This window comes from Juglans microcarpa x Juglans regia, chromosome 5D (genome assembly GCF_004785595.1).
Source record: "Juglans microcarpa x Juglans regia isolate MS1-56 chromosome 5D, Jm3101_v1.0, whole genome shotgun sequence".
Classification (NCBI taxonomy): Eukaryota; Viridiplantae; Streptophyta; class Magnoliopsida; order Fagales; family Juglandaceae; genus Juglans; species Juglans microcarpa x Juglans regia.
The window spans coordinates 5,854,062-5,879,005 of record NC_054602.1 but is presented as its reverse complement, the minus strand read 5'-3'; the positions used below and the strand labels follow the sequence as shown (position 1 = coordinate 5,879,005).

Genomic DNA, 24,944 nt, shown 5'->3' with positions numbered 1-24,944 from the left:
GGATTAAATCCATCAGTTCAGTTGGTTTAATCAATTTTTACACCCTGGCCACCAAAGACAGAAACGCAAAATTCTAATAATAATTAGATCAATAGGAAGTGACAACAAAAAGGATACCCTTCTGCCAAATAATAAAATGTGGATACCTTGTCCTTGTTAGTCATACTATCCATCATGTGAATTTATTCTAGAATTTGGCTAAAAGACGAAAAATAAAACACAAATCCTTTGTAGCCGATGGCCTTGTTTATAATTGTACATTAACGATATACAGATGATGTTTAATCAAATCAAGCCAAAAAAGTACTGCACAAAATAAGAGGGCTAGAGAGACCCCACCCACCCCCCCCCCCCCCCCCCCCTTTCTTTTCACCCACACGAAAAGAAAAGATTAACACGTCCAAAATATGGAGGCACCATCCCACCTTTGCATTCCAAGAGCTCCCCCGAGTAATTCTCAAAGACGGGACAAAAAAAAACATGGCAAAGACGTTTCAAACCTACAACATTAAGATGGCATTTGATCAGAGTCAAATACTCCCATTTTTCCTATTTCTTCATTTTCCTCTTGACAATTCTCTGCAAATGATATTAGCAGCAACCATTTTAGACCAGTAGTACTTGACTTCTGCTCGTGACTTAAAGGGGCACCAATTTGTTCAAAATCTCACTCTGAATTGTGCTGAATATTGTAACTCAACTGAATCATTAGCTCGTTTTGGAGAGACCTGTGAATCAAAGACATACCTCCGTCTCTAAATTGTTCAAAATTGATGCCACTTGACCCATGGAAGGCCTGCTCTTCCTTGAGTTACCAACACAAGCTGAAGCAACTTTGGCCAGTCTAACAAGAGGTTTTATATCAGAAGGAATTACTATTCTTGGGTCCAAAAGTTCATAAAATCTCATGTCCTTGATCAATGGCAATGCCCACTTAACAAGTAGCATTTCTTCACTTCCTCTCCCACTCAGAATTTCTAGCAGAAGCACCCCAAAGCCATAAACATCACTCTCCTTGCAAGCACCACCTCCTCTGTCCCCCAAGTACTCATCATCCACATACCCTTCAAAGCCTTTCTCCCCGGGGGGTGCCATAAAAGATAGCCCATAATCACAAACTCTAGCACAAAATTTCTCGTCAATCAAAATATTTGAGGCCTTGATACAACCATGGACTATATTCGGTGCGATGCCTTCGTGCAGATATTCGAGTCCCCGAGCAGCCCCGGCAGCAATTCTCAAACGGTGGCCCCAATCCAACAGAGACGCCCCATCTGGGTTTTGATGTAAATAGAAATCCAAACTCGCCATGCCAACAAACTCCATTAATATAATTCTCTCACCAGGAGCTTCCGAAAAGCCTATAATCGGAACTACATGGGGGTGTTGGGCAAAAGAAAGTGATTTGATCACCTTTGAAAACCCAAATCCCGCATTGCTCAGAACAAGCCGTGGATGAATCCGCTTAATAGCTACTAGTTCTCCTTGCTCAAGTATGGCTGCATATACAGTTCCTAGGCAGCCACGGCCGACAATTCTGCGGTGGTTGAAGCCATCAGTGGCAGTATCAATATCCGTCAATGAGTATGCACGAGCACAAGGCTTGATGGAAAGTGGTTCTTCGGATTCAACAGATCTCTTTTTGCAAATAAAGTAGAGAACAATACCAAGAACGATGAGAGAGATGGATAGGCAAACCATGACAACGTGATAAGCAATATGCTTGATTGGATTCATCTTCGTTCTGTTTGCAGGGTTTAACTAGGTAGAGAGCTTTGGATATGGAAAGAGGAAAGGGGTTGGCTGGTCAATGTAACGGTGTTGGAATCGGCTTATATACATGGGATTCAAAGTTGGTAAGGAACCAAATCACCAATCAATGACAGATATGATCGGGAAGAAAATAGAGGGTATCGGTTTGAATATTGGGGGGGTTAGATGGGTGAGAAGGTTGGAAACTTTCCATGGTTTTTAGTTGTGTCTTTCGTTTGTTCACGGTTGGCCGCCTCCTTAATGAAACATGACGTATGCTTAGGTTGCTCTTGATTTGGGATTGGGCTTCTGATTTTTCTACGTAAGAGAGAAGTTTAACAGGTCAGGAAGTGAAACCATATTATATCTCAACTTGATTAGGAAGTAGGTGTGATTGCTATTCGTCCTTCCACACTTTAGGCCGCATGCATCTCCTACTACATGTGTCTTGTGTGGCACAAATAAACCATGAAAAAGACTAATGATCAAGTGAAAGTTATCGATCGAGCACATGTGGAGTAGTTTGGCATGGCTGGATATTAGGAATATTGATACATCCTTTTACCATTTTAGTTAGAACCACCAAAATGCATAGTTTTGGAGCTCATCTGCAAATAGCTTAAACAAACTCAAAGATCATAATCTTATTGGCCCCATCAAAATTTGTGTAGTCAAATGTTCCCATCTCGTTATCGTTAGAAATTAAATTAAACGAGTACTTGTACGCAGTATCGTTTGCTTTGGTGTCCGATCCATCCAACGTCTTAAAACTCTTCAGCACCGAAACTTACAGACCAAAATGGCCGTGTGGAGTATATAACAATTTGAGAAAACACGTTCTCAAATTGTCCGATTTCAAGACTTCAAAGTGAGAGAGAGATACATAGAGTGATCCATTTTTTATTTTATGTTTTTCTATTTTTCTACATTTTATACTAACGTGCACTGTTTATATTTAAAAGTATATGGAGCTTGAAAGAATGGATCTCCCAAGGATTTGTTTAAAAAATTTTAAATTATAACTTATAGTTTGGAAAATAAAAAGTCAAAACTCCAAACACGAACGTAATTTTTTAAGCTTGTGAGAATCATGCAAAAAGCCATATATGTGGCGCACCACTAGAATAAACTGACAATAGCATGCGTATGAACAAGTAACATGAAATTGCTTATTAAAAAAGAGCATGAGATTGCCTAAAATTGTCCTATGCGGCCGAATTAATCATAAAAATCCATCCCAACCATAACGAACAAAGTGAAATAAAAGATGCTCCTTAATTCTTGATCTTGTTTATTTTCGCAAATGAGATGAGTTAAAATTAAGATTAAAAGTTGAATAAAATATTGTTAGAATATATTTTTTTAATATTATTTTTATTTTGATATTTGAAAATTTTGAATTGCTTATTTTATTTTGTGTAAAAATTCAAGAAAGTTGTAATGATTAAATGAGATGAGATGAGTTAAAAGGAATTGTGAAAACAAACGAGGCTAAAGGTGTTGTTACTCAGTTTCATCATCTTGCTCCCTCAAAATTATCACTAGTTCAAATTAGTTTTTTGTGTGTTTTATTTTTTTATTTTTTAAAATATTAAAGAAAAAATATACAAATATACTAGTGGTAATTTTTAACTATTTAAAAAAAATTAAACAAGATTATTGTCTCATGCAATAATCTTATTCATTCATTATTAAGTACTCTGAAACCCACAACTACAAGTACTACTACTCCCTATTCGCTTCGTGGGCTCATGCACTGCATATTTTGATGGGCTCATCTTTCCAGACAGAGATCGAAATGTGGACTTATCCGCTGGACAGTCCAACAAAAGTGGATTTCAAGTTCGAGACTCAAACTCAAACAGGCCATTTCCCAGTGACGAAGTAAAAGCAAGAAACGGATGAAATTAAACGGGAGGATAACACTGTTATGTAGCTGAGAATTATTGCTACTGTCGTGACATGTCAATTTATATGAGCACAGCAGAGACGTGAGTTGGACCTTCGTTGATTTGTTACAAATGGTATTAAGAGTGCGAGATTTGAGCCGTCCATCCTGTTAAGACGTATTTATCTGACACATCACTGGCTGTCACTCTCATATAGTGTGCAAGGCAGCCCCGTTGGACCCAAAAAAATACATAATTGAGTGTCTAAGAAATATGTAAGTGAAGAAGAAAGCAGACAAATGCTACATTATTCTTAGCCAAATATCTCTGATGAAGAAGGATAAGGGCGTTCTGCGTCATCATCTAAGCAGAATCTCATACCTTTCTTCTACGGAGGCGACTCGTCAAAGTCAGAATTCTTTTAAACATTCATGAATATAGTTGGACCGAAGACGAAACTCTGAAGCTTTTAAAGTCGGTACTAATCTTTGAAATCAAGCCAAGAAACAAAATGTGCATTAATTGGGTATATAGAGTTTGAAAGCGAAAAGTACGTAAAGTTTTATTGGGGAATTGCATAACTCCTGCCCTCTTCACGGGACTACGTATGCTCTTATAGCTGCCCAACTGAGTTGAGTAAATGGGGTGTGCCAAAATTGTACCTCTGGAAATTAGAGCCACAACAGACAGAAGGCTCTCAACGCAGGCTTGCAGTAGTAATTGCGCTTTTTCTAGACTAGCTTTTGCCCACCCCTTGCAGGACTTACCTGACAATCATTAGGCGGGATAAAAAGAGAACAATCTCTAATATTTTCATTGGAACCATAGCAAATAAGAAGAAGTTGCTTATTGGGAAATTTGATTTTTTGACACTTGAATGTGGGTAGGACCAGCCCCAAATTACAAGTGAGACGTCCTAGTCATTTCCAGTAAGTAGGATGTATATCTGGACTGCACAAAGTATAGCTATAAAAGCAGCCCAAAGAGAGGGAGCTATTTCACTTAAATGGGAGGGACCCTTTCTGTATCAACCTTACTAACTACCTTCTTAATTGAATTTGATGTATAGGCTTCTGCCCTCCTCCCCATATGCCCCTCCTCACTAAACAGTAGCATAAACCGCTGTGCATTCTCAGAGAGAGGATAGTAAAAAGCTCAAATTAAGCACCAACACCACCACACCAACACCATGACTTTTGAGAGATTCCCCATACATGGATTTTCTCATCATAACAGAAGTAAAAAATTAGTAGCATGATTCTTGACAATGAAGCCAAAGGTTTACATTTTCAAAATCGCCTGAGTGATGATGCCAGGGAGAAAGTCCACCATCAAGAAACAGTGCTAAACATCATTCTCAAGAAGGTGTTAATGCAAGCAGCTACGCAATCTCTTGGATAAATCCATCAAGGATATATTACTTTACACTTAAAAAATCCACTCCCTCTTTCCCTTTTGAACTCCCTCTTTTACTTTTCCCCACTCTTTGAAGCAAAACACAAACTGGATCTAATTATGTGGAGTTAGCTTAAGAAAATGTAAAAGAAAAGAAAAGCTACCACTCCCCCATCCATGGATATAATATATTTTGTAAACCAATAAAAGTATAAAACTTGAATCCAAGCTCTTAAGCCACACTTCCATGATCTGAGGTATCTTCGTAATAATAAGGAGACAATTTTCCATCTTTCTTGGGCATCTTGGACTGGTTCTCAGGACACACATCTTGCAACATTTTCACCACCCGTCTCATGGAAGGACGATTGATTGGGAGAGGGCTGGTGCAGAGAAGGCCAATGTTGAGCACCTTGCACATGTCTACCTTGTAACAAGAATCAAGTTTGGGATCAAGAACGTGGTCCACGCCTTTCTGATCCAATGTGGTACAGACCCACTTCACCAAATCCTTCTCCCCAAACTCGGGGTCAACCGGGAGTTTCCCTGTGACCAACTCAAGAACCACAACGCCAAAACTGTATATGTCGCTCTTCTCGTTCACTCTAAGCGTGTACGCATATTCTGAAACAAGTTTAAGCAAAAGGGCACTTAAGTTTTGAGCTAAAAAAAACACTTTATACATTGAAACCATATCTGTTATGGAATCCAAGTAACACTAATCATAAATAGGAATAATTAATGACAGTAACTTGAACATGAAGATGAAATTTGATCGAGATCAAATTGAAAATGCATACAAACCAACCAAAGCCAGCTACCAGAAGTTAAAGTGGCTAACCTGGAGCAATGTACCCACAGGATCCGGCAATGACTGACATGGATTTAGGTCCCTTTCCGGTGGAATCAACAACCTTAGCCACTCCAAAATCTGCCACACGAGCTCCGAAATCCCCATCCAACAAAATATTGTTCGATTTCACATCTCGGTGGACAATTGGGGGAACACAATCGTGATGCAAATAAGAAAGTCCCTCAGCCGCATCCAAAGCAATCTTGTACCTCGTTGGCCAATCCAGCAACCCTCCTTTACTACTATGCAGCAAATCACCCAAACTGCCATTAGGCATGTACTCATAAACCAATAGCTTGCAGTCCCTCGTGGTACAGCAACACCATAGCTTTACGATGTTCTTGTGCCTAATCTTTCCCAAAGTCTCAACCTCTGCATCAAAGACATTGTCGCGAACATGACCTTTCTCAACATCGACACTCTCACACTCTTTCCTCAGCCCGACCCAAAGCTTCTTCACCGCAACAACCTCGCCACAGCTTAGCACAACCTTATACACCTTCCCGGAAGATCCACTACCAATCACACTATCTTCGTCGAGGCAATCTAATATCTCGTATTCACTAAAGCCCAGTTTATGAAACGACATTAACGTCCATTTCGACTTGTCGATTTCTCTCTTCGCCATCTTGAAGTTCCTGTACTTTAAGTAAAACCAAACCACGCCCACAACAAACACTAGCCCAGCAACGACAAAAATTGTCCGAAGCAACCAAACATAACCATTCCTCTTAGCTTCCTCTTTCCCGTCGCACAAACCCTCCAAATCTCCACACAAACCAGGATTACCCACAAAGCTATTCATATACGTTTCCTTGGAAAACAACGGGGGAAGCTCACCCGATAATCGATTGTAAGATAAATTGAGCTGATTGAGCTTCAAATTCTGTAATCCAAGTGGGATTTTCCCAGAAAATTGATTTCTTGAAAGATCAAGGTAATTAAGCACAGACAACCTCCCAATCTCCTCGGGTATCTTCCCTGTAAACTTGTTATTCGCTAGATTCAGCTCGTTAAGCTTCTTCCAAGATTTAACTCCACTTGGAAGCTCTCCAGAAAGCTCATTGCTGTGAAGATCAAGAATCCCAAGCTGCTCAAGATTCACAATACTCCCAGGCAATGACCCGCTGAAACTATTATTGTAACCCGAAAACTCAACCAGATTACCCAACCATCCAATCTCATCTGGTATCGGACCAGAAAACTTGTTCGTAGACAAGAGTAAACTGGAAAGATTTGCCGCACCAACAACTGTCTTCGCTATTTGGCCCGAGAAAGAGTTCCCAACGAGTTCGAGCAGAGACACGCGTGGGAGACCCCAAAAGCCAGCCGGTACTTCGCCGGAAAACCGATTGAAACCCAAACGGACACGGGTCAAACTCTGGCACTCGCCAAGACTCGCCGGGATTGGACCCGACAATTGGTTGTATATCATCAAAAGCTCTTCCAACACCCCCTTCTGACACAAAGCAGCCGGAAGTTCGCCGGAAAACTGGTTGCTCGAAATGTCGAGCCATTTAAGTGGCGAATTCCTGCCGAGATTTTTGGGTAACTCGCCGGTGAGTCCATTCCGAAACAGTCTGAGCTCGTATAAGCCCGTCGAGTTGGCAATACTCTCAGGCAAGCTTCCCTCTAATCGGTTCTCGTAAAGATTGAGGCTTTTGAGAGGTAACCGACACAACTCATCCGGAATCGTCCCCGTCAACTCGTTCATCGACACGTCGAGCAGCCTCAATGCAGTCAAGTTGGACATCCCGGGAGGAAACCCGCCTGAAAATGAGTTATTGTAGAGCTCAATCTGGACCACGCTGCTCAACTCAGTGAGGGACCTGGGGATCGGACCGTGCAAAGCATTCAGCGCCAGGTCCAAATCGGTGAGTTTCTTGAGTCGGCCCAGTGAGTCAGGAATCTCACCCACCAAGTTACAATCCGTAAGCCACATCACCTCGAGATTCGTCAAGTTCCCAAGCTCCGGCGGGATCCCACCGGGGACAAACGGGTTATAAGAAAGGTTAAGCATTTTGAGAGTACTTATGTTTCCCAAGAATGCCGGAATGGTCCCGTCCAAAAGATTATAAACCAGGGAGAGAACCTCGAGTTCTTGAAACCGCCCAAAGGTGTCTGGTATATATCCCGAGAAATTATTGCCGGTTAAGTCTAAGTACCGGAGACTGGGCAGGTCAGCTAGGGTGTGGGGGAGCTCACCGGTGAGAAGATTCTGGGAGAGGTCGAGGTGTTGGAGACTTCGACAAGTGGACACGTCGGGAGGAAGGGTGGAGTTGATGGAGTTGTTGAAGAAGGAGATGAAAGCGAGGTTGGGGAGACGGCAGAGGAGGGAAGGGAAAGGGCCGGCGAGGTTGGTGTTGGAGAGGTCGAGGGAGTGAACGGAGTGGGAGATGGGGTCACAAGTAACCCCAGGCCAGTTGCATGGGGTGCCGTCGCGTTCGTTCCAGGCAGAGAGGGCGGAGTCCGGGTCTTCGAGGGAGTTCTTGAGGCTTTGGAGGTAAAGGCCCTCTTGGTTGAGAGAGACGATGAGAGGCGGACCAGAAAGGAGGAAGAGAAGGAGGAGAAGCATTGTTGTTAATGGATGGGTAACCAGAGAGGGAAGTGAGTTTGAGTTTTCACGAGGAGAAACGTGTACTGGTTGGGCGTAATATATGCGGGACAAAAGAGGAGAAACGAGAAAGAAGAAGTGAGGATCAGGATGTGCATTTGATTGTGCTAATGAAGGCTGTAGGAGAGAGAGTCACAGAGAGGAAGACAGCACAGAGATGAATGTGTGCGCGCGTGTAGAGAGAGAGAGAACATTGGTATGAGTGTGATAGAGTAAAAAGTTTGAAGTAGGCTAGTTCTTCTACTTGCTCTATTTCGCATGCCTTAATTATTTTTGCTTTGTTTACACAGATCTAATTAAAAAGAGGAGAGAGAGAGAGACCCCCGCCGCCCGCCGGGGGGGGGGGGGTGGTGGGGGAGGGTGGATCGAATGGTTCAAGTTGGTACGTAAGGTGGTGAATATGAAGCTATATATATATATATATTGTACTTTGAGTTTCAGATGCCAATTTTACTGCTGATACACAATTTCTTTAACTTCCACATACTAATTTTTTTTAATTTTTAAATTTTTTAATATTTTTTTTAAATATTTTTTAAATTTATTCTTTTTAAACTAATTCAATTCTTTTATTCATTATTCATATATTAAATATTTGATAAAAAAATAATAATAATAAAAATTAAAAAAAATATAGTGTGTAGAGATTGTGTGAATAATAAGAAGTTATTTAGATTTTTTCTTTACTATATCATGAGCCTCCTTAAAGAAAGAAATTTATAGGTCACCTTTGTTTGCGAGATCGAGAGATGCTTCTAATTGTATTGAGTCTCCTATTTTACCTAAAAACAACAGAGGAGGCAACTATAATGAGTAGCACAGCACTCTCAATATCTTTTGTATTATATAAAAAATAAAAATTATTAAAGAATTGTTTCAAAAAGAAATTTTATCCGATTATATAAAAGAAATTTTAAAATATAATTAGCTATAGTAATCTGTACATGTAGTAGGTACTGTTTATCTTGTAAATTTTTTTTTTATTATTGATATTTCATTTACTTCCTCATTTTCTTTTATTTTGATTTTTATCATATAAGGAGATTTTTTTTATTGTTCATCATTTAAAACACATATATTTCATTTTCGTCTAACAAATATTTTTAAACCAGTTTTTCGTATTTTGATTTTATTTTTAATTTTTATTTAGCTTCTATATTTTTGTTTTACACTGAATTAGTTTATATTGTATATAAAAAAATTGCAAATATAAAAAAAAAATAGATATTGTAAATTTATTAGTAGAAATTAAATATTTAAAAAAATTAAAAAAATATTTAAATGATATAGAGGAAAAATAAATAACCTTATAGATGACATATTGTAAAAGTCAATATATAAAATAAATAAATAAATGAATTTTGGTTATATATTTTAAAAAATAAGATAAAAAAATCTATTGTAAGTGCTCTTGTTAGGTACCATTTATGTAAAATATTGTGTAGTGATCCTTCACAGTGAAACCAAGGAGAACAAGTGAAGCATTTCTGGAAATGACCTTCTTACGGCACTACCAGTTCATGTAAAAAGGAGGAACATTTGAGTATAGATCTCTGTGCTTTGAAGCATTTCTGTCCCCCAATATGTCATATGACACAAATGTAAGTCTGTCTGGTACATACAAAACCTACAAACCACAAGAAATTTATACATTGCTCAATCTATGTGCTAGAGATATACGATCTAATCCAAACTCTTCAACAAGAGCCGGTATAAGTCATACGAATTACATGCGACAAAACAGTAAAGTTCTTTATAGATAAAAATTAACCAAGAAATTCAAATACTAGTGCGCCATTTGAGTGATGAGAAAATGCTAAACTATAATCTTTAAGAATAAAACATCATTTTCCTTCATTTTCTTTTCATCTCGTTTTTTCAGCAACCAAGTGAAAAGTTCATGAAAACCATTCCACATGTAGAAGAATATTCCAGGGAGACCTTTATTACATATACCTGGAGACGCAAGTGGTTGATCAGCTTCGATGCAGTCACGAACATCATCCACATCCTGATTGAAGACAACGACAGAGGAGGTGCGAAATGAGAAGACTCTCGAACAATAATTAAGGCTGAGAGGAGAGACAATCTCATCTACATGTGAGGGCTAAGAGCCTACGAGCGTGTGTGTAAGTGAACTCGGTCCAATGCGTTTAGTGAATCCAGTCCACACGTTAGATGTGTTGCGACTACAACCAACAATAGGCTGATTTAAATATTTATTCTGTAGGAAATACATCTTCAAGAGTAACATTTTGCTTTTCTTATGATCGGCCAAATCAAGTCATGTCATGCGGCTGCAACAAACACGCCGTAAGTGAATTAAGAATTGGTTTCCACAATTCATTTAAATAGATTTAGCATGCAAGAAATTTGAAAATATATTCAGGACAAATTCAGCACCTGGCAAACATATACAAATACATAAAACTACATTAGCTACAAATGAATTCTATTAAAATAAACTTACAAACTAATATAATTTAATGTGATACGTTAAATTGTAAAACTATTTATATTGTTAGATAGATTTAACGTATCATATTAAACTATTTCAATTTATAATTTTTTTTTACGCAATTTTTTTTTTTTTATAATTGTAGCACTTATCACGCTTATATATATATATATATATATATATATATAAGATGGTTAATTTTGTGGAGGCAAACGTATGTCCTTTAGAAAGAAATTAATCAAAATAATTATAAGAAAAATTATACTCATCACACACTATATATAATTTTTTTTTTATTAAATGTATGGTATATAAATGATGAAAAAAAAAATTATTAATTTAATAAAAATAAAATAAAAAATAGTAAAAAAATTAAAATAAATATGATGCATAAGAATGAAGAGAGAAAATACAAATAATAAATACTCCCTAAATTTTAGGGCTCATAGACTCAAGCATAGCGGATAACTTTCCTTCCCTAGGACGACTTTCCTACTCAGAAGTCCCAGCCACCCGTGACCCATGGCAGATCGAATCTAAAAATGGGATAATTTCACTTATTCCAAGGTGGACACTTCATATATAATTGATATCTATAACAGAAACAATATGAGTAATGTAGAATCATATTCGACCTGAAATATTAATTAACATAACTCTATTGTGGAAATGTCATGGATAATCGTATTCAAAATGCAGCATAATTACAGAGTTAATAATCACACGATTCAATTCCCACGCTTTTAGTACGCTTGTAGAAAGTGCACGTAATTGGTGAAGAGCCGTGCTTCTCCGCCTCCCAGTGCATGGCTCAAGCTTACACTAGGGTAAAAATATTTTTTTTATTTTTTATTATAATTTTAAAATATTTTAATATCTTATATTTTTTAATTTTGTTCTTTATTAATATAAGATATTCAATTGGAGAAAGATAAGAGAGTAGCAAGGGAATCAAAGTAGAGTCCCAATAAAAGAAGAGGACAAGATGTCCTTCGCGTCGGTCGCATCGTTGAGCCGATGGATGATGAGACGGAGACATCAACGAGGAGTACTGGATCGTAGGCTACTATTGCTACCTATTGATACATGAGAAGTTACTTTTATAACATATTTTATAAAATTAATCTTCGTTTTAAGATATAGTTGCGTGAAGTGTTTTATTATTATTATTTTTTATAAAGTGGATCAAGATATATATATATATATATATAGATACACTAAATCACGCACGATTAATTGCATGCATAAAAGTGAAAAGCGTGCATGCACTGTTGTGTGCGCTGGCTCATGAATAGGCTGAAGCAGCTTGAATACTTCGGCATGTCCGACGGTTATATTTCGAGCAGGCTGATGCGAGCGGCTGTGGCAGACACTTTCGGTGAAGCTAGGAAACGGTACCATAGGTACTGTTGAATAGGGATTCGAAGCCGAAGCACTGCATGTCACTTCGAAGGTGGGAGATTTGGTGCAAGCTAAAGCCATGCATGCATAACGGATAAATTAAGATTTGAACTGATTTCCACCAAATCTGGCCGGCAGATATTACGTTTTGCATACTTACATATGCTGGCTTTTAAGCTATATTTTTTCACGAAAAAGGTTGTCTTTTGGTATATTTAAATTGAAAATGCTATTTCTTTCATTGCTTCTCATCTTGACTATTTATGTATTTTTATTTTTTATTTAATGATTAAAAAAATAATCATTAGTGAATTGTTATATTTTTTAAAATATTTTAATTAGTGAATTGTTATATTTTTTAAAATATTTTAATTAGTGAATTGTTATATTTTTTAAAATATTTTTAAAAAATAAAAATATACTAGAAGCACACCCAACAATACATGCTAACCGTGAGTAGCTAGCATTGTCCTGTTTAAATTAATTTTACTACGTGCAGTGCTACTAGTGCAAGTAATCTACAGTAACTCATGGAAAAAGTGTGTTGAAGCATTGGAATTAGCTTCTATTTTGAACTCAATACGTACGCAAGAATAGGTTTAAAAAAATATTATAGCAGCAAAGAAAATGTGACATCTTCATGAAATGCATGCTTGTGATCGCACCAAGCGTTCAGTGTTGAGACTGATCAAAAGCGTGATCTCTGCTTGTTTCTGTCAACTCACATGGATAGGCATGTATAATTGGAGTACGTCATGGCTTAAAAAACAGAGTGCCTTTAACGTATGCCTAAGTTGAATGGATATAACATGAATTAGTATGAACGGGAATATATATAGATATTGCAATCAATGGCCAAAATAAAATCTAAAATCACTTACATTTAAGTATTGTTAGTTGTATACAGAAGTTTATAAGTAAGTGTGCTGTTTATTATTTCAAAAAAATATAGCAGGATATAATATTATTTCTCATTAAAGTCAACCGGTTAATATTCTATCATTTAATTAATTATAATAATGAAACTTGATCCGTTTAAATTCAGATATGAATTGAATAAAATATTATTAGAATATTATTTTTTAATATTATTATTATTTTAGAATTTGAAAAAGTTAAATTTATTATATTTATTTTTTAAAATTTAATAAAGTTTTATTAATGAGATAATATGATTTTTCAATCTTAGAGTAGCAAATCGTGAACAAAAATATAGTTAATCGAATGAACCAATTAAGAAGATAATTGATTGAACTAGAAGTTGAAAGTCAGGTTGAGTAAAAAAGTCTTGTTGTTTTTATATATTACAACTAAAATATAAATATTTTTTTATCAAATTTTGGCCATTTTAATTCGAGATAAAATATCTAATGTCTCGTTCACTTTTATAAATATTTTCATCTCATCTTATCATTACAATTATTTTAAATTTTCATATAAAATAAAATAAATAATTTAATTTTTTCAAATCTTAAAATAAAAATAATTTTAAAAAATATATTTTAATAATATTTTATTTAACTTTTATCTTAATTCATCTTATCTGCGAAAACAATCGAGTCCTAATTTAGTAACATGTAAAACCCTCTTGTTGAAAAGCCGATTTCTGTTTTATTCGTTGTTATCCGAAGTTTATAACATTTGACCGTGCTTAAAGATCAGAGTCCTCCTTGGCATAAGATATCAATTGGTGATCAAAGATTCAAGTTCCAAATAATAAAAACTATATTATTAAATTTTTTTTTTTTAATTTAAGATGTATATTTTAAAAGTAATGTTAAGTATAAATTTTAAATAGATAAATTCTAGGTAAGTCCGTTATAGAAAGATGGCTCTCACTAAAAAAATATTTTTTTATTTATAATTTACTTTTTTACAAAAGCCTGATCAAAATTTATTTATTTAAAATTTGTATAAATGATTTCTCATATTTTAAAGTATTCGGCCCATTTCTAACCCTAGTTAATCTTTCAATCTCTTTAGGTTATGTTTGAATATTGAATTGAATTGAATTGAACTGAATTTTTTATTAATAGTAGTGAGTTGAGTAGATGGAATTAATTATGTAAAGTTCATCTAAAATAAGTTTAGATGTTAAAATGAATTTAATACTATTTATGAAAAATTGAAAAAGGTTAGGGATCCTACATATAAAGATGTGTTGAGTTGAAAAAATATTGTAGGTCTCACGTATAAAGATGTTTTGAATTAAGACGAATTAATAATCTGAGAGTTGGATATTTAAATGTTAAACTCAAGTTAAAATTAAACTGAATTGAGTTGATACTAGCCGAGTCTTGCAACCAAAAGGAAAAGACCTTATTTACTTTCAAGATTAAAACTTAAAACGTTGAAAATATCTTATATAATTATTATAATTTTTTTAAATTTAAAAAAAAACAATTCACTTTTTTAAATTTTAAAATAAAAATAATATTAAAAAATATATTTTAATAATATTTTATTAAACTTTTTAAATTTGATGTGAATTAATCTCACCTCATCTGGCCTAATCAATCAGCTACACTGTATAGGGATCGGTGTAATCCAACAGCATTCGGAAATTAGATGTATCACTATCGCGTGTATGCTGCCATTTTATCCCATTACGTGGAATCATTTTCATTATTTATTAAGGTTCGGAACGAGTTATAAATAAACAAACTCTGTTGATTTTTTTGAAAAAAAAAATAAATTTTTTTATATTTATTTTAGGGTAATGTCTATTTATTTTTTATAAAGATTTGTGTAAAATTTATCTGGTTAGAATTTGTAGAAATTATTTCTTTTATTTATTTAGTTAAACTAGTGAGAGATTTTGAGGGACAGATTTCTGTTGTAGTGCGTAGGCCACAGGAAGTTGCAGAGGAGACATGGACAGTTTTGTAGTACTGGCTTATGGTGACAACTTTATTTTGGACGGATTTCACTGCTATTCTTTGACTATCTTTCGGCAACCATCCACGAGATCTATCTTTATGCTTATATATCCTTCCCCTCCAAATCCAACGCCCTTTTCTGTTCCCAACGAAGTCTTCCTCTGCAACTGTCAGACTGAACCCAAATATATATATATTTTTTGATCTGTTAGTTCGATGGGTACGAATCCGACACCAAACTCCACGACCGAGTTTGTTTGTTTGTATGTTAATCCAGACATTTTATTAGTTTAACCCAAAAATAGTTGGGTTTTCAGGCCACAGAGAACCCCACGCCCAGACACGAGCCACAGCAAACTGGTCAGGAGTCAGGACTCAGGATTTTGTTTGGTGTGTTGATGGGTTACGTTACGCCTAGTCAATCGCTGCCACTCCAGTACACACTCCCCCCCTCTTTCGACATTTCAAAATGATAACCAGCTTGTTTCTTTCCCCCCCCCTCTCTCTCTCTCTCTCTCTCTCTCTCTCTAGCCCCGGAGTACGATTTGGATGTAATAGTTTTTCTATTTTAAGTTTAATTATATCATCTTTATTGATTAGTTTAGTAGATTTTATAATTGCATAGATATTGTATATTTTAATTAATAAGAAATAACAACTAGATAATCTCCTAGACCGCACCAATATAAAGATGAGAATATTGCATCTTTAAATAGAAATTTAGTTTATATATAGTGCACCATTTATTGTATCTATCATATTTAAATTTGACTGAAGAAATCTATCCATAAGCATCACAATCAACGTCGTCCAAATTTTTATGGGCAATCAATATTGTCCATTCATTTGCACAAGAGACACGATATTTATAATTAGTAAAATGATAATTGTAGTTGTGAGTACGCAAGCACCATACAATCACTTTAAAAAAAATAAATATATTCGAGATCTATATAAAAAATTAATTTTTTAATAGTGAACCTCACTCTTTTTCAAACTGATTGTACGGTACTTGCACATTCTACGATTGTATGTAGCATTACTCTTATAATTATCGAGTAGTATAAAAGAATCGCGCATTCTTTTTAAAAAATGTGACTAAATATAAGATCCACTTAAAAAAAAAATTTAATGATGGATATCATTTTTTTTAAAATGAGTGTGTTGTACTTGTATAATCTATGACTATATATAACATTACTTCAATTATAAAATAAAATAATAAGTATAAAATAGAGTTATGATACATACAGTTACTTTTACGTATTCTTTATACATTTTACTGATGTGATTTATCAAAATAATTATTCTATATTAAAAAAAGTAATACAACTAATCATATTAGTGAAATAGGTAAAGAGTAGAACATTATTGTAAGGGGAATGACCTGTATCATTACGAGTAGTTTGTATTTAGAAATGAATTGAAATTAATTGAGATAGTTTGTAAGTTGTAGAATAAAAATTGAATTGTTTATTATATTTTGTGTGAAAATTTAAAAAAATTATTTTAAGATTTAAAAAAATTGAATTATTTATTATATTTTATATAAAAATTTAAAAAAATTATAATAATAAAATGAGATAAATTAAAATAAAATAATATAAATTTTGAATTCAAACGACATTAAATATTACTAGAAATGGGTTAAACCAACCCAATGTGGCTACACTTTATTCAGTGTACTATGGTTAAAATTTTAAATAGAGGTAGGTAGGTGGGTGAATTGAAGGGACTCAAACAGAAGAGAAAACAGGGCAACAACAAAAAAGCTTACTCTAGCTGGCCTCGATAAATCCCCCGACGTGTTGGCAAAGTCAGGCCATCGATGATCATCAGGTGCGTTTATGTTAAGCTATCAATACACGTGAGTATTTATTTATGTTATCATCCGTCAGGGGAAAAGAAAAAAAAAAAAAAAAGTAGCTTGTATCTGTTACAAAACTCGACGAGGAGAGATGAATCTTTAATTTATACAGAAATTAATATTAGAAAAATAATTCTATAATTATAAATTGCTTAACTATCATGTATTTATTTAAAAAAAAAAAGAGAAAATATCGGATTCGTATAAAAAAAATTAATTTTTAATAATAAAAATTTATTATTATTTTTTAAAATGCATAATATTTACGTAACCCATTAATGGTGCCAACGCACTCTGAGGTATTAAAAACTGCAGAAATACTTGTACCATATTCTTTCCACCGCCCAGATTCGAATCTCAGATTTTTGTTTTTATTTTTACTTGTAATAAATCCTCCAGTAAATTTTTGTTTTCTTAAAAAAAGAAAAGGTAATAAAAGGGTCAGCATTATCTCAGCTTATATATATATATATATATATATATATGCGCGCGCGCGCAAAAGTTATGCTGAGATAGAAGGGTCCATGAACGATTCTGCCAACTTTTAGAAGCGAAATTCCTAGGAGGATCAGTGGAACCTACAAAAGGATTAGGACTCGTTTGTATTTGTTTTTATTGATTAGTTGAGATTAAAATTAAAAAATTAAATAAAATATTTTTATGATATATTTTTTAATATTATTTTTATTTTAATATTTAATAAAATTAAATTATTTATTTTATTATGTATAAAAATTTAAAAAAATTATAATGATAAAACAAAAATTTTTTAAAATTTTAAGTTAATCTCGAAAACAAACACCGACTTGGCACAGACTATTGGATGCTTAAATGATTGATCGAAATGGTGCTGCTCAGAATTTTTTTCTTTTGCATGTTGGCTGGCCGCTACCTTCTGCCACGCACACGTTACATGTTACTTGGCCTCGTACGTCGAAACTTTTGGATATGTATGCCAACATATATGCTACTCTCTTCATGGCTACAAATGGAAGACCACCAACTCTTCCACTAATTAATCTGTCTATCTTAAAAGCCAATTTCGTTATCAAGTGCAACAAAACGATCATGGTATATACTTCAAGTCCAAGTATAATGATTTCTGAGAATGATAGATGGAAACCACTCATCTTTTTATTTAGAAAATAAAAAAATTATTTGTAAGTCTTGATCTCGATCGTTAACACATGATCAACACATTATTAATTAGAGATTTGTCACATTATACTAAAACAAATACCTATTTTTCCCGCAAAGGATTGGAGTGGCAAAAATCTTAATTTCTTGAGCAAAACTCTTTTTTCACAAATTTTAGTGGTGAGATGCTCGTGACATAAAATTGGTAACATAAAATATTTTTCTCCACGAAAAGCTCAACCTGTGAAAAATATGTTGGCCTTTGCTAGTAAATCATGGGAAAAAAAATATTTCCCATAAAATACTTTCATGGCAAATAAATAAGTTTTAAAAGCAAAAACTTTATTCTTGATTGAAATAAATAATTTTTTTATCATAAAATAAAATTATGAGTTTTTATAAATATTTTTAAGAGAAGTAAATTCATTTAAATAAATGGAGTTTTTGACATAAAATAAATAATTAATCATAGTAAACATCTCTAATAGAAATAAAATCATTCAAATAAACCGATTTTGTTAAACTATAACATTTTCAGGGCACTAAACATTAAAGAGGCTGACTTAAAAATCTTAGCTTGGTCTCATAACACGGCTTCGTTTGGAAGTTAAACTCCTCTCAACTCATTATCACAATTTTTTCAAATTTTAACATAAAATATAATAAATAATTTAACTTTTTCAAATCTCAAAATAATAATAATATTAAAAAATAATATTATAACAATATTTTATCATCTCAACTCAACTCAACTCAACTCGGTTCAACATCCAAACGTAGTCTAAAAATATCCAATTTAAATAATTTTAACTTTTAAAATATTTGAAAGATTTTAAAACACTTGGCTTAATTTAAAATCATCTGTTTGATTTAAAACGATGTTGGGATAGGAGAGAAGAAATATAAGTCTAATTTTAAAAATTTTAAATCGTGACCTTTTGCGGTGCCAATTATCGCCGTAAAAGATAATATATAGCTGCAATAAGATTTGCCCAATGCTTCTTGAACTTTTCCGACAAAAGGCGATAAAAAAATTAATTTTATTGACAACTTTAGATCGTCGGATGTAATCTTGCCGTAATAGCTTGATTCATTTTTTACGGACCTCCTTTGTGTGATCAACCCTATATTTTTCATGATGATGTGCCGTGGAAAAAAAATTCGGGGGAAAAGATCAAATTTGTTTTAGTGTTAATTAAACGGTATGAAAAATTATTTACATTTGCTTTGGTTTCGTTAATATGCCACCTCGCAAATCATCATGTTATACGTATCAGCCATCTACCACCATTTAACTCTGATGTCTAATCATGTAATTAAGATGCATTAAATACAAAGCACAACATTATTAATCATAAATCCAAAAAAGAAAAAGATGACCTCCTTACTTATATGAGATAGCTTTAATCCTAATATCTTGCAGAAAAGACGTTTCTAAAGTGATATATATGTACTTGGACCTTTCGCGTGGATTATTATTAATCACCCCAAATTTTTAAGGCGGTCCCTAGATCAAGATCATTATTGCACAAATAAAAGTTGGAACTCTTTAAATTACATTGTATGTTCATCTTAAATCAAGATCATTAAATGTTGACGATGCGGATTGATGTCCTTAATTCTAGACCTGGGCATCCTTTTGATGAAGCTGCTGGTCCCTAGACGTGAATTTAAGGTGTAGAAAACAGCATTAATCCAACGGTCAAAACGGGTTGGTGTTCCAATTCAAGACAGTCATAGGACTCATCGCACGTCGCATGGCCCACAATCAGGTCCCACACAACCCAATTAGTAGTACTGATCTACCTCTGCGTGCCGAGCCATGATCAATACAAATGGGAAACATGCACGCTGAGAAAACAGAGACCGAGGCGGTTTTTAACCTTTTTTATGTGCGGCTGAGGGTCATGTAAACTCGATCGAGAGGTTAGGTGGAACTATTGAAGATCATGACCTCGTGAATGTCAGTCAGCTTGCATGCGAAGAGAGGGCGCTCAAATGCGCAGATTTGCCTCTAACCAGACCTAGTGCATGCAATGCATGCACACCGGGTGGCAATAGAGGCTTGGTTTTCAACATGGATTGCTTGGTCTTGCCTAGTGCAGCCTCTCTATCATAGAAGCAGATGAATGTGTCTGCCTATGAGTGAGTGCGACTTTGGAGTATGCTACTTTTGACTCGTGACTTTAATACCAGGAGGTAATTATTGATGGTGAAAATCTATGGTAGCCTTTTCGGGTAGTAGAGAGCATAGGGAGCAAGGGGTACACTATAATTGTTGTTGTTGTTGTTTTATTTATTTATTATTATTGTTGGTAAACAATAGCTAGCTAGGTACATTATGATCAATAAGAAATTCAACAGATCCTTGATTCACGACGTGCATGAAAGACAAGCTGGGATTGACCGTTCGCGATTCTAAAATCAAATCAACTCGTACGTGGTTAATTTGTTTGGACTATTTTGAACACTGCCTATAGAAAGATGCAGCCCGTTGCATGTCAACTATAATTTAATATATATATATATATATATATATATATCAATAAATGTACGTAGCAAGCATCGAATGTATGATCCAACGACTTGCTTATAAACCTCATGAAAACTTGAAATACTTTGAATATTTAGAAATCATCTTACTGAGAAAACACTTTGAAATCAAAACTTGGATTAATTGATGAGGTTGAATTAATGATAGTGTCGTGTAAACTACCATTAATGCACAATGCTGAGAATTTCTTTAGTGGTATCTAAATGCATGTCCGGAAAGCATAAAGGAAAAGTAGTACTGGAGCTAGAGGATTCCTAGCTTTTGGTTAAATTTTCTCGACTTTTTGTCTAAATTAATCGCAATCAAACGCATACTAACTTATTTTTTCTAGTCTAATGGTTAGACGTAGCTCGTGGTCCAAACGAAAAATTAAAGACCAAGCTGATCAAGATGGAGCGAGCGATCCCTCCAAGTCAATGATGATGATCTAATTAATTAAACCGGCCATATGAATTCTGGTCTAAAAGATGAAACTAGCTAGCTATTATATATAGTGGCCCATTCAACAAAGACCCCCACCCACCTTAGCATTTCCTAATCAGTGATGAATTATCTTTATGACAATTGAAAATACTTCCGTGCATGAGCTAATTTCTTACTCTATAGCATGCAGATGCCCATGATTCTTTAAAGATCATTGGGTGCTATATATTTTGCGCAACACATGGGAAGATCGGTGGGGTTGTACGTAGTCGAGGCTTTTATAAAATTTTAATATATCCATTATATAAAAACGTTGATAAAGATGAAAAAAGGTCTGTAGAGGCGACGGTGGCTCCAACCCATTAGACTCTGTTCCTAACTATAATGATCATGATTGTACTGGTATGCCTCCACTCTGCCTTTCTCCTACGCCCGCCACTTACTCCCACTTTTCACAAACCTTTTTTCGTGTGAAAGAGAAACTTTGCAACTGTTGTGGGATTTTTTTATTTTCCTGATTATCTTTGGATATGTTACTTTCTCTTCTTTTTTCACAAGATCCCTCCTTTCTTTCCTGGTATTCTTAATGATTAGTGGTGGTAGCTAGTCGATCTGGTAGAATTGGGAAGATCCCAGAAGATCATTTGTTCCAAAATATTCGCTTTTAGCATTAGGATGTGCATGGAGTTCTTACATTTGACCATTAATGTTTTTGTACCTAATTTCTATCTCATGTGTCTGAATTTCATATAAGATAGAAGGGTCGACATACAGAGAACATGCAATAGATGTGAAAAATTAGATATAGGTTTTTGAAGTATTTTAAATAACTGCCAATGTATGGTCCAACAATTTCTAGTGAATAATAGCTTTGAAATTTAAGATATCATTTGTATTCGAAAATGAATTGAGATGGATTGTGAATAGTAATGAGATGAATTATAAATAATAGTAAAATTTATGAATTAAAATTAATAAATAATAATAAATAATAATTAAATAAATTAAAATAAATTAAAATAACTTACTAATACAAACTAAACTTTAAATGTTGAGAGCACATAGTCAAAAAGCCTAAATAAAGTATGTTAGTAGGGTTCTTTAACCGAGAAAAAAAAGTCGAAAAGAGCCAAAAACCCAATATATAGACAAGTACTGATTGATGGATGGCTACTCTTGCGGTGAGTTTTGTTGCTCGGGGCCTTTACTCGTTCATGATCTGGCGAACTAATCATAGAAGGCGCGCTCCAATTACGGATGTCAAATCACGGATTAAGTTTGTATAGTGTTAAAATATGTATATTATATTTAATAAATTAATCTAGACCCGACTAATTAATAATTTTGTATAAAAATTTTAAACACTAATACAATCTATTAAAATAACAAATTGATATAATACGATTTGTTTTGACCCGTTACTAAAAATAAAATAAAATAATATAATACAATACTATACGACCATACCAATTTTAATCCGTTTACGTTAATAGATTGAAGATATCTATTTAACTTGATTGATTTTATATAAATATTAAAATATAAATAATATATATAAAAAATAAAAAACTAGCTATAAGTCTAAAATTACAATCTAAATAATAAAAATACTGACATTAAAATTCTTCCAATACCAAATATGATAAATATACAATTAAATAAATATGATAAACACACATTGTAATAATATTAAAGTTATAATCTCATATATGATAAACACACATTGTAAAATATTAATGTTATAATTTTAGGTCTAAGGTTACTTATAAATGTAAATTTAACTTTTTTAACAGATCATAACGGATTAATCCGTTAGTGATTTGTTAAGTAATCGTATTTTAACAAATCAATTTATTTTAATTCGAACATGTTAAGATAAAATTTAAAATTACTTTTATGATATTATATTCGTATTAAATTAACAAATGGTTCACATATTTACACCGCTAGTGCCAATACATGCATGCAGGATGAATCTAATGGCTAAAAACAAGGAGCTACACTGATAACTTCTGTCCCAAGTTTTTGGCATATACGGCCAGAAAGTGTTTTCTTTTTTTAAGAGTGAAAAATATAATTATAGACAGTGATAAAAATAAGAAAGAGACGAGTGGTATTCATGAGAATACCCATGCAAGAGAAGCAGAGTGTGTCTGGTATGCACAAGAACTTCAGTGCTACAAGCTGGCTAGCTACATATGGACCCTACCCCGCCAAATTCACATTATCTTTCATTTTTCAAGGAAATGAGTTGTTGTTCAAGCAAACAAGGAAAAAGACAAGAAAGCCATGTCACATTGTCATGTCATGTACAAAATACATATGAGAATAAATTGGTTAATAATTAATTCTTCTAAAGACCATATAATTGTATGACAATAATGCCATTTTTTCTTCAATAATAAGATATGAAAATTTAGTTTTAAGATATGCTAGGAATTGAAGAAGAGAAGAAAAAGGCAATTAATATTGGTGTAAAAAACGAAAGCGTGATCATGGCTGATGGCTGTGTCATCATCACCACTTTCCCCACTGGTCCTCAAATTGAGGGAAACTCAGGCAACAGATCGATTGGTACTTGAAACCAGAAGGGAACTAATTGAATACAAAGGTACAGGCTCTCAATTATTAGTGAAGAGAGGGTGAAAAGATCTGATCCCTCTCCCTCGATCGTTATATATATATATATATGTTCTTAAAGATATAGAACAATATACATACATTTCCCCATCAACATGCTTGTCTGTGCAGATGGGCTCTACATGAGCTGTACGCAAAAGCGTGGCTTCTCCTTATTGCAATTGAGGCCATTCATCATCACTCCACCATGCTCACCCTCTCTCTCATATGATTGCTAATTGAATCCGATTAGCTTTTTTGTTTTGTAGGAAATATTTGTAGATGTGGGTCAACTATAACTTCCTCGCTGGAATTTAAAAAATAAAGGAAGGAATTTTCACTTTTCTCATGTTTTATGACATGTAATAATTATTATATATTACCAAAATTTAAAGCTGCTTAGTTAGAGATAAAAACATAAATTTAAGCTCTTTTTAAGAGACAAGGATCTATTGCCAGGGTCCATTTTGATGCTCTTAATAATCAATCTTGGCAACCTAGCTAATTATTTATAAGTAACTACTACGGTTTATACTCATAATGTCTCTCAAAATTCAGCGTCAAATCAACTGATGAAAAAAATAAAAACAAATACATCATCGAACAACAACATTAATTATAGCTCACCACCGAGACCAACAGCAATAACAACAATGGCGTCAAGGATTGTAGAAGAAGAGATCGATCGACGAGAGTATGCGTTCATGAATTTACAGCACCGTAACTTCCAAGAACAAACGTATCAGATCATCCAGATGGTGGATGGTAATAATTTTTACCTAGGGGATCAGCTTCGAGGAGGCCAAGAGGCTGATCTTGATCTGATAGCTAGCTAGCTAGCTAGATTATTATTGAATTTGATTAGGTTGATTAAGTTACCCATTAATGATTGCTTGGTGGCCCAAATAAATTATATATAATTTTATGTACGTAGCTATATCATGACTAGAAATTAATTTGGTGCACAATTTTTCGTCTAAATTAACAGAAGAATCTTGGCATCATCGCCATATAGCAGACAGCTACCTAACCCTTTAGACCAGCTTCTGCATTCTAATATTCGATGAAGTTCCAAATTTTAGGATTTTTAAACAGACAAAACC

General features: G+C 34.1%; 2 protein-coding genes across 2 annotated transcripts; both read right to left on the bottom strand.

Annotated features, from left to right (window-relative positions):
- Nucleotides 1-213: 213 nt before the first annotated feature.
- On the bottom strand, nt 214-2,010 carry LOC121266396 (serine/threonine-protein kinase-like protein ACR4). Its single transcript, XM_041170212.1, has one exon. The coding sequence runs from the start codon at nt 1,735-1,737 to the stop codon at nt 736-738; it is 1,002 nt and encodes a 333-aa protein (XP_041026146.1). The 5' UTR covers nt 1,738-2,010; the 3' UTR covers nt 214-735.
- Nucleotides 2,011-5,034: 3,024 nt separating this feature from the next.
- LOC121266395 (receptor-like protein kinase HSL1) lies at nt 5,035-8,761 on the bottom strand. The gene is made up of 2 exons (XM_041170211.1): nt 5,878-8,761; nt 5,035-5,660 (listed from the first exon to the last, which is right to left on the bottom strand). The coding sequence occupies exons 1-2, from the start codon at nt 8,462-8,464 to the stop codon at nt 5,269-5,271; spliced, it is 2,979 nt and encodes a 992-aa protein (XP_041026145.1). The 5' UTR covers nt 8,465-8,761; the 3' UTR covers nt 5,035-5,268.
- Between the last annotated feature and the right edge of the window lie 16,183 nt (nt 8,762-24,944).

What these genes read in the sequence shown, in the direction of transcription:
- LOC121266396 (XM_041170212.1), bottom strand. Translation starts at nt 1,737, where the DNA reads ATGAATCCAATCAAGCATATTGCTTATCACGTTGTCATGGTTTGCCTA.
- LOC121266395 (XM_041170211.1), bottom strand. Translation starts at nt 8,464, where the DNA reads ATGCTTCTCCTCCTTCTCTTCCTCCTTTCTGGTCCGCCTCTCATCGTC. An exon ending in CTGTGGGTACATTGCTCCAG is followed by an intron (nt 5,661 to 5,877) that starts GTTAGCCACTTT and finishes AACTTGTTTCAG; the next exon opens with AATATGCGTACACGCTTAGA.